Genomic DNA, 8,528 nt, shown 5'->3' on the forward strand with positions numbered 1-8,528 from the left:
CCTCTGCCAACTGTCCACACATTCCCAGTTCCACAACACATCACCCAGGCTAACCCACAGGGGATGTCCCCTGACAGGCACTTGTTACTCTGACTCACAGTCCTCGGTCATAGAAGCCACACAGTTAATCATTTGACTGCATTAATACCCTTCTGGCTGTTTCTGGCACTAAGCTGTGTCCATATGTCCATGGTTCAGCATGCTTTTGAGAGTGAGAATGTCTCTCCTCCTGAACTGAAACCACATTTGGCCCAAGTTATTAAATATTAGCCTGGTCCCAGATATTTTTGTGTTGTGCAGCAATCTCTTATGCATACTGTCATGTTTCACAGCACAGACCTCGGACCAGAAAAATAAAACACATAGCAATGATACATCTCTCTCTCCAGGGTGATGTGGAGGAAGACGAGGCTGTGCCGGACAGTGAGCAGGACATCAAGCCCCGCTTCCACAAGTCTCGCACCGTCACCCTGCAGCACGAGGGAGGAGAGGGCGAGGAGGGGGAGGACATCGATGAAGACGACGACGATGATGACGATACATTATCTGACTGGAACCTACGTGAGTGGGACATGACTTAAAGCGACAGTTACTGACACCACCGCAGCCAGGGTGGAGAAGCGTTAGAGAAAACAGACTGATACTGTAGATGAATGGAGCAGGAGGATTGTGTCTGCTGCAGGCTCTAAGTGAGTCTTGTCTGCGTGTGCTGGCCAAACGGCATAATAAACATTTGATAGTCATTCCTGTGGGACAGTGTGTCGTCAGAAGTTCTCACACCATCCTGACAGCAGTGATTGGGTTACTTCCCTGTTTGGCTGCTCTCTCCACTGTTAGTGCACTGCTCCCCAGCGTCTCATCACCAGTAGAGCTGGAGGTGCTAATTGGACAGTGTGAACCCTGAACAGCACAGCCAGAGTGGTGATTACTGGCATCAGTGACGCTCCCTGCTGCGGTCTGGAAATGGAGCGATTGGCATGTAGAGATGCACCAGAACGGTGGAAGACCACTGTTATCACAATGTCTGCATAGAAATAAAACAACATGGAAGTGTTATTCTGTATATGAGTGTTAGTTCACCTAGCCTTTACCGAAATGATATAGCTTTTTACCGGTGTCATAACTAGATTACAAGGTGGATAATTCTTAGACATTATTTTATGTAAATTGCTGTGTCATTGCTTCAAGGCTGTTGCTAGTCTCGTCAGCCGGACGCCAACATCAATGACAGTCTGACTTGTTGTGGAGAAACCTAGAAATCCTTAAGTGGCTGGTAGCTTGTTGCTAGTGTGTGTTTGTGTTTACAGAGACTGCAGAATGACTTTGCGTTTAGCTGCTGCTGTGGAAGTGATGACATGTTCTCATCTGAACATATATGATGCTAATTAGAGATCGTTTTCTGATCCACAGCAGCATATTGGTAGGACATATTGGCTTGAACACCTTAAAGGAATGGGTGTACAGGCCAGCTTAGTTGGTTTATTTGGAGAATCTGTTACTGTTCAGACCTGTACAACTTGGCTTGGCCCAGATTCAGTAGTGGGAAAATAGTATGATATTAAATGGTTCACTCTAAAACTATCTTAGTATTTTGTTCATTAGTCCACTGTTAATAAAATCTGTCCCTGCAGTCAAGTTTTCAACATGGAGCACTTCGGTACAGAGCAAAACTGTAAAGAAGTGTTTTGCATCATATGTTTTTGAGTGAACTATCCCTTTAATAGTTTGTCGCTCTTATATCCCTGTAGGCAAGTGTTCGGCGGCGGCGCTGGATGTGCTGGCCAATGTGTTCCGGGACGAGCTGCTGCCTCACCTGCTGCCCCTGCTCAAGGGCCTTCTCTTCTCCCCTGACTGGGTCATCAAGGAGTCTGGCATCCTGGTGCTGGGGGCCATCGCTGAGGGTAAGGACAAGGAAATCAATCAATCACACTGTTGACACTTCACATAGATCTCCTTCTCTTGCGCAATCTCCGTCTGTGTGTCTCCCCCTCCACACTTTGGACTCTTTCTCTCTTGACTCCATCTCTATCGGATCTCTCTCTGTCTCCTACTCTCTGCTCTGTTGCTCTTCTGTCTCCTGTGACGTTCAGTACACAGTGGTTCTTTCTCCTCTCTCACTCCATTGAGAGTTGACTGTCCCTCTGGATATGATGCATTCTATGTAACTCCTGACTGTTAATGATGGTGTTAGTATTCATACTGTCTGATCCAGAGGTCTCCTACAGTCAGACTTCTCTACTCTGTTCATTTTGCCACTTTTTTAGATTTAGTCTAGTCTTAGTCATTTTGACTAAAATATCAGTCATATTTTTGTCATTTGATTAATGATTTAGTGTAGCTGTTGTAAAAAAAAAAAAAATAAGGGAATAGTGGGCCATTTTAGTCCACTAAATGTCATTGTAGTCATATTTTAGTCAACACATTTTTCATGCCTCATTAACCGATAGTTAACACATCACTGACTTTATGTGCACAAACATACATAGCCTTGTCCATCCAACATATCGTTCTGCATAACATCCTATCGCATGATTCTCTTCCCAATAGCCCAACTGACAGAACACATTACTCTGCAGCAGGTAAAAAAACTAGTGATTGTAGTCAGTATTTAGTCTCGTTTTCATCAACCCAAATGAAAAATAATTTTAAAGAATTTTGTGTGTTTTCTGGGTCTGTTTAGTCAGTTATCGTCTCGTCGATTGCCACTGAAAAATAGGTCTGCTAGTGGAACTCTGTAATATCAGTTCCTTGCTGCGTTAAGTCAGATTGACTTAGCAGTGGGGCTGTCGTTCCTTTTTGTCCGTGGCTGCTCTACTTTGTCTCTGTCTCGCTCTCTCCACTGTGATTTGGCTACACTTTCTCTCATTCTTCAGCCCTTTATGACCCCCTGTCTGTTAGTCAGTAACACACTAATATAGGCAGACAGCAGATGTTGACAGTATAGGGAGACGTGTCACTGTCCTAATGCAGAGTAGGTGTAATGCCATATATTTTCCACTGCGCTGACCCAGTTAACACGTCACTAATAGGATGTACACTAATTGGATTCCATTTGTGAGTATATTTTATATTAAAACGTATAAACACTTAAAGCCAGATGACTGTCTGTCCTTCACGTGGCTTTGTGTTGATAATAGACTTGGCCTACAATTGAGTGTTGTCAATAAAGAATTTGCCTCAGGCTAGCTAGATTCAAATTCTATCCAACTTTATCGACATGAATGTTGCCTAAGTGATACACAGATGGCAATATTCAATTGAATCTCTTCACAAATACACCAGGGAAAGACAATGTGTCATAGTTAAACTGATCACTTAATATTATGAGGTTTTATCTCCAATATGTGCTTTGACCTCATACCCTCCCTACTAAACTGATCCCTCCCACCCCCAATCACAAACCAAATATTAAAATAGCGTTATAGAAGGTAAAGTAAAATTCCATTAATTGTGGTGCCTTACCTCCCAGAACTCCTCCCCCACCTCATCCTGTGTCTGTGACAAAAACACTCTCTCTCGCTCTCTCTCGCTCTCTCGCTCTCTCTCCCTCCCCCCTCCAGGCTGTATGCGGGGCATGGTGCCTTACCTCCCAGAACTCCTCCCCCACCTCATCCTGTGTCTGTGACAAAAACTCTCTCTCTCGCTCTCGCTCTCTCTCCCTCCCCCCTCCAGGCTGTATGCGGGGCATGGTGCCTTACCTCCCAGAACTCCTCCCCCACCTCATCCTGTGTCTGTGACAAAAACACTCACTCTCTCTCGCTCTCTCTCTCTCCCCCCTCCAGGCTGTATGCAGGGAATGGTGCCCTACCTTCCGGAGCTCCTCCCCCACCTCATTGCGTGCCTGTGTGACAAGAAGGCCCTGGTGCGCTCCATCGCCTGCTGGACTCTGTCCCGCTACGCCCACTGGGTGGTCAGCCAGCCCCCAGACTCCCACCTCAAACCCCTGATGACCGAGCTGCTCAAGAGGATACTGGACGGCAACAAGAGGGTGCAGGAGGCCGCCTGCAGGTGTGTACTGTGTGGGAGGGTCCTTTTGGTGTTGTCAATGTGGTTCAGCTATGGCAGTCAGACCTGACCCCCCCCCCCCCCCCCCCCCCCCCGATTAATTAAGCTGTGCTTGACTGAGCTTGCCTGCTGTGATGGAACCAATGGAATAGTCCCAAAAGTTCAACCCTGGCACTCAAGGCAAGCTCAATTAAACGCTCAAAATGATTTGAAGGAAAACAAATAATTTGAGCCAAGAGGGGGTGTGTGTTCAGAGACTGCAGAATGACTGGGCATTTGACTTCTGCTGTGGAAATGATGACATGTTTCTCGCCTGAATATATGATGCTAATTTGAGATCGTTTTCTGATCCACAGCAGAATATTAGTAGGACTGGTCTCCTAAAGGGTTGTGTATAGGCCAGCTTGGTTGTTAAAGCAGATGTTATTGTGTGTCCAATATATATTAGTCCGTGTGTGTGACGTGTCCATTCTCGTACTCTGACCCTTTGGCCTTTGTCCCTCAGTGCATTTGCCACCCTGGAGGAGGAGGCGTGTACAGAGCTGGTCCCCTACCTCAGCTTCATCCTGGACACGCTGGTGTTCGCCTTCGGCAAGTACCAACACAAGAACCTGCTCATCCTCTACGACGCCATCGGAACGCTCGCCGACTCCGTAGGACATCACCTCAACCAGCCTGTGAGTCTGGATCTTCACTTAGTTAGCAAACTAGCACTTAAAAACATCAGCAAGCTGCATCAGCTTCATGGCCAACAACTCCATACTGTCTTATGATGTACAACATCCTCTGTTGTGGTGCGTTGCTGCTGTATCACAACCTCCTTGGTTACTTTTCATAGCTTCATCTTTATGGTGAAGATGGTTGCCTCTCTGCTCTCCTCTATGATGAATTCTAAACAGACATTGGACATTTGAATCACCAGTGTGGATGTATTTTAAACTCTCAGGTTGTTTAGTGAGAGAAGGCACGTGTATAAATCATGTCACATGTAGGTTGTCGCTACGTCACAACCTCAACCTAGTTGGTTTACACAGGTTTCATCTTTATGGTGAAGAGACACAATATTACTGAACGGTATAATGACTGTCCTCTCTCCCCCTACAGGAGTACATCCAGAAGCTGATGCCTCCCCTCATTGCCAAATGGAATGAGCTGAAGGACGAGGACAAGGATCTCTTTCCACTTCTGGAGGTTATACATTATTATATACATTATATACAACCATGTTTGGTGCATCACGAGGTGGTCATTCTTAGACATGATTTTGTGGTATTTGCCGTCATTGCTTTATGGCTGTTGCTAGTCTCGTGAGCCAGACCCCAACAATAATGATATTCTGGTGAATGGACTTTCTGGCATGTTGAGGAAAAGCCTAGAAATCCTTAAGTGGCTGGTAGCTTGTTGCTAGTGTGTTTGTGTTTACAGAGACTGCAGAATAACTTTGCGTTTAGCTGCTGCTGTGGAAGTGATGACATGTTCTCATCTGAACATATATGATGCTAATTAGAGATCGTTTTCTGATCCACAGCAGCATATTGGTAGGACTGGTCTCCTTGACCTCTTCAGCTGACAAATAACTGGTGCCGGAGATCAGGCACTAGGTTGTTTTTATGTTGTAGGTCATTTTTTATTGATTTTTTAAATGATCTTTAGCTCTTAGAGCCTCTCAAAGCATACCAATGGAAACGGGTGACTGTTTTGCTTCCAATGGTCTGTATTATACTGCACATCTTACTGTACTACACATCTTAATGATGGAAGCCTTGGATAGAACAAAGACGGATATTTCACCGGATGTAGAAGTGTGAAGCGTTCGCTTGGCGTTTCCACTCACTACCAGACATGATGAGAGGAAGCCCATTGGCCGGCCGTGGGAGAAGATGGAGCCAGATGGATTTAGTCTGACATGTTCTCATCGATGGAACATTTGATCTCCATACAGTTTTCTGTTTCTAAAACTAGAATCTGTAACAGACTGGACTGTGTTTTCCAGACTTTACCCGTTGCCAAAGTTAAACAAATGTGTGTTTAGGAGTGCAAGGGCAAATTTAGTTATTGCACACGCTCACTTCAGAGTAGGCATTCCCTCACGAAAATATGCAAATATGTACTAGAACGCGCCAATAGGATGTCACTAGCTGGTGCTTGGCGCTACCCACCTCCTTGCTTGTTCTGCCCACTATGAGTCATTTCCTCCCATTGGAAACGACAGGCTCTGGTCAATCTTGGGTTTGTAAAAAAATTAAAAAAATAAAAACTGTTGACGTCCAGATTTGATTTTGCAACCATTTTAATTGGCTCATGAGATCTAAACTGGGACTGACTGATTGACTTCTGTATGTGAACAGTTATAAATCCACTCCCTTGCCTTGACTCCTTTTGTTGATATGAAATCACTGGAACAGTAAAATAATGCTATATCTTAAAGGGAATTTTAAGAATTTGAATCTTTTTTTCAAATGACCTAGCTTTATAAATAAATAAAAATTTGTGAACTGTCCCTTTAAGGTCGGTGCAAGTGAGGGAAATGACACACTGACAGGACACCACTTTGACCTGTTGACACACAGGCTGTATTTTTGTTGTTTCTGTCCCCCGCCCACCAAACTAACCCTGTCTCTCCCTGTGCCTCCCCAGTGTCTGTCGTCGGTGGCCACGGCCCTGCAAAGTGGCTTCCTGCCCTACTGTGAGCCTGTCTACCAGCGCTGTGTAACCCTAGTACAGAAGACCCTCGCTCAGGCCATGGTAAGAACCTATAGAGCTCGACAGCTTGTTGTTCTAAAAACTGGATATGAGTTACCTCGTGTAACTCAGTCGGTTAATGACATGACCTTTATGAATTATGAAGCTTTTTTGTGCTTGTTTTGATTACATTAATAGTTCAATTCACAAAAAGTGATGTTAGTTGAAGATTCTCATAAAACAAAATGTATAAGATCTCCTAAGCCCGTGTTTACCACAGACCTTATTTTTGGCATTTATCCCCTCAAAATGATAACTTTTCCCATAGGCATTGTCCAACGAGCCATGGTGGAGTTAGTACCTACAAAAAGACAACATTGCTATTGCTCTCTCTAGTACAGTTTATACGCGTTAAATCACCAGACATGCATTCAGTGAAGAACCATGTTAATGTATATCAACAACCTGTTACAAAATAAGCCAGATATAGCTAGGTTTCCTACCAATTGGTGACCAGATTTTCATGCGCCATAAAAACATGTGTGTTTTCCCACCAGAGATGTTTCCATCCAATTGACTTGTTGCGTGTAGGTAGCATAGTGGTTAAAAGTGTTGGTTTGAATCGCTGAGCCGACTTGGTGAATAATCTGTCTGTGCCCTTGAGCAAGACACTTATTGCTCCTGTAAGTTGCTCTGGATAAGAGCGTCTGCTAAAGGAATAAAATGTAAACATTTAAATTAAAGGCTGTGATAACGTCGGGCACATAACTTTTGTGGTTAAATTTCCATGCACCCCCAAATAAATAAAAAGTACAATTCCATCGTGTTTTCAACTCTACTGATGATAAAGCCTTGCGTTCCTATTTTTTTTATTAGTTTCGCTCTGTTGGCGGTAGGTGCACTTGATTCAGCAGCCCTGGTGCTGTTGGCGGTAGGTGTACTTGATTAAGCAGTCCTAGTGCTGTTGGCGGTAGGTGCACTTGATTCAGCAGCCCTGGTGCTGTTGGCGTTAGGTGCACTTGATTCAGCAGCCCTAGTGCCGGGAAGGGAAAGTGTTCCCATTTTGAACCATTTCATGTGTCTGAAGGTAGAACTCCGCCTACCCGGCAGGCCCAGAGAGCAAATCAAGTGCACCTATAGGCCTGTCGCTGGCCATTAGATAGCCCAGATCACTGTCTGCAAAGTTTCTTCGAGCCATAGACTGCAAAAAGAAGCCTCCAACACACAGCAAAGGTTTAAAACCATGACTAGAGAGACTCAGTGAGTACAGCATAAAGCTGCTGGTTTTATGAGTCAGTTCATGTTTAAGTTGTTATTCATCACTGTGAACACTTTGTTCAAAACTTTTAGAAACCAAGTGTTCCGATAAGCTTGTTCTTATTTTTCAATATCAAGGAATATTTAACTTTCTGAATTGGTGCATGAGGCAGAAATAATGCAGTGCGACTTTAGTTTTGGCCATCAGCTGGAGGCAGAGCGGAGGGATGGTGAGTCGGGTGAAAGGCAGCCTCACCGCTGTTCCCTTCCCTCTGACTGACCATCAGATGCAGGCAGAGCGGAGGGATGGTGAGTCGGGTGAAAGGCAGCCTCACCGCTGTTCCCTTCCCTCTGACTGACCATCAGCTGGAGGCAGAGCGGAGGGATGGTGAGTCGGGTGAAAGGCAGCCTCACCGCTGTTCCCTGCCCTCTGACTGACCATCAGCTGGTGGCAGAGCGGAGGGATGGTGAGTCGGGTGAAAGGCAGCCTCACCGCTGTTCCCTGCCCTCTGACTGACCATCAGCTGGTGGCAGAGCGGAGGGATGGTGAGTCGGGTGAAAGGCAGCCTCACCGCTGTTCCCTG

General features: G+C 45.3%; 1 protein-coding gene and 1 non-coding gene across 2 annotated transcripts in view; both read left to right on the top strand.

Annotated features, from left to right (window-relative positions):
- Nucleotides 1-6,888, top strand: part of LOC129848737 (transportin-2-like) — a 15,816-nt gene extending 8,928 nt beyond the window's left edge. Inside the window, exons 11-16 of the mRNA XM_055915838.1 lie at nt 390-561; nt 1,749-1,901; nt 3,783-4,008; nt 4,511-4,682; nt 5,110-5,196; nt 6,643-6,888. Coding sequence (XP_055771813.1) covers nt 390-561; nt 1,749-1,901; nt 3,783-4,008; nt 4,511-4,682; nt 5,110-5,196; nt 6,643-6,873 — 1,041 coding nt within the window. The 3' untranslated portion in view covers nt 6,874-6,888. The remainder of the gene's footprint in view (nt 1-389; nt 562-1,748; nt 1,902-3,782; nt 4,009-4,510; nt 4,683-5,109; nt 5,197-6,642) is intronic.
- LOC129848740 (small nucleolar RNA SNORD41) lies at nt 2,142-2,212 on the top strand. The gene has a single exon (XR_008758540.1). It is a non-coding gene; the product is annotated as a small nucleolar RNA SNORD41 (small nucleolar RNA).
- Nucleotides 6,889-8,528: the final 1,640 nt, after the last annotated feature.

This window comes from Salvelinus fontinalis, unplaced genomic scaffold (genome assembly GCF_029448725.1).
Source record: "Salvelinus fontinalis isolate EN_2023a unplaced genomic scaffold, ASM2944872v1 scaffold_1143, whole genome shotgun sequence".
Lineage (NCBI taxonomy): Eukaryota > Metazoa > Chordata > Actinopteri > Salmoniformes > Salmonidae > Salvelinus > Salvelinus fontinalis.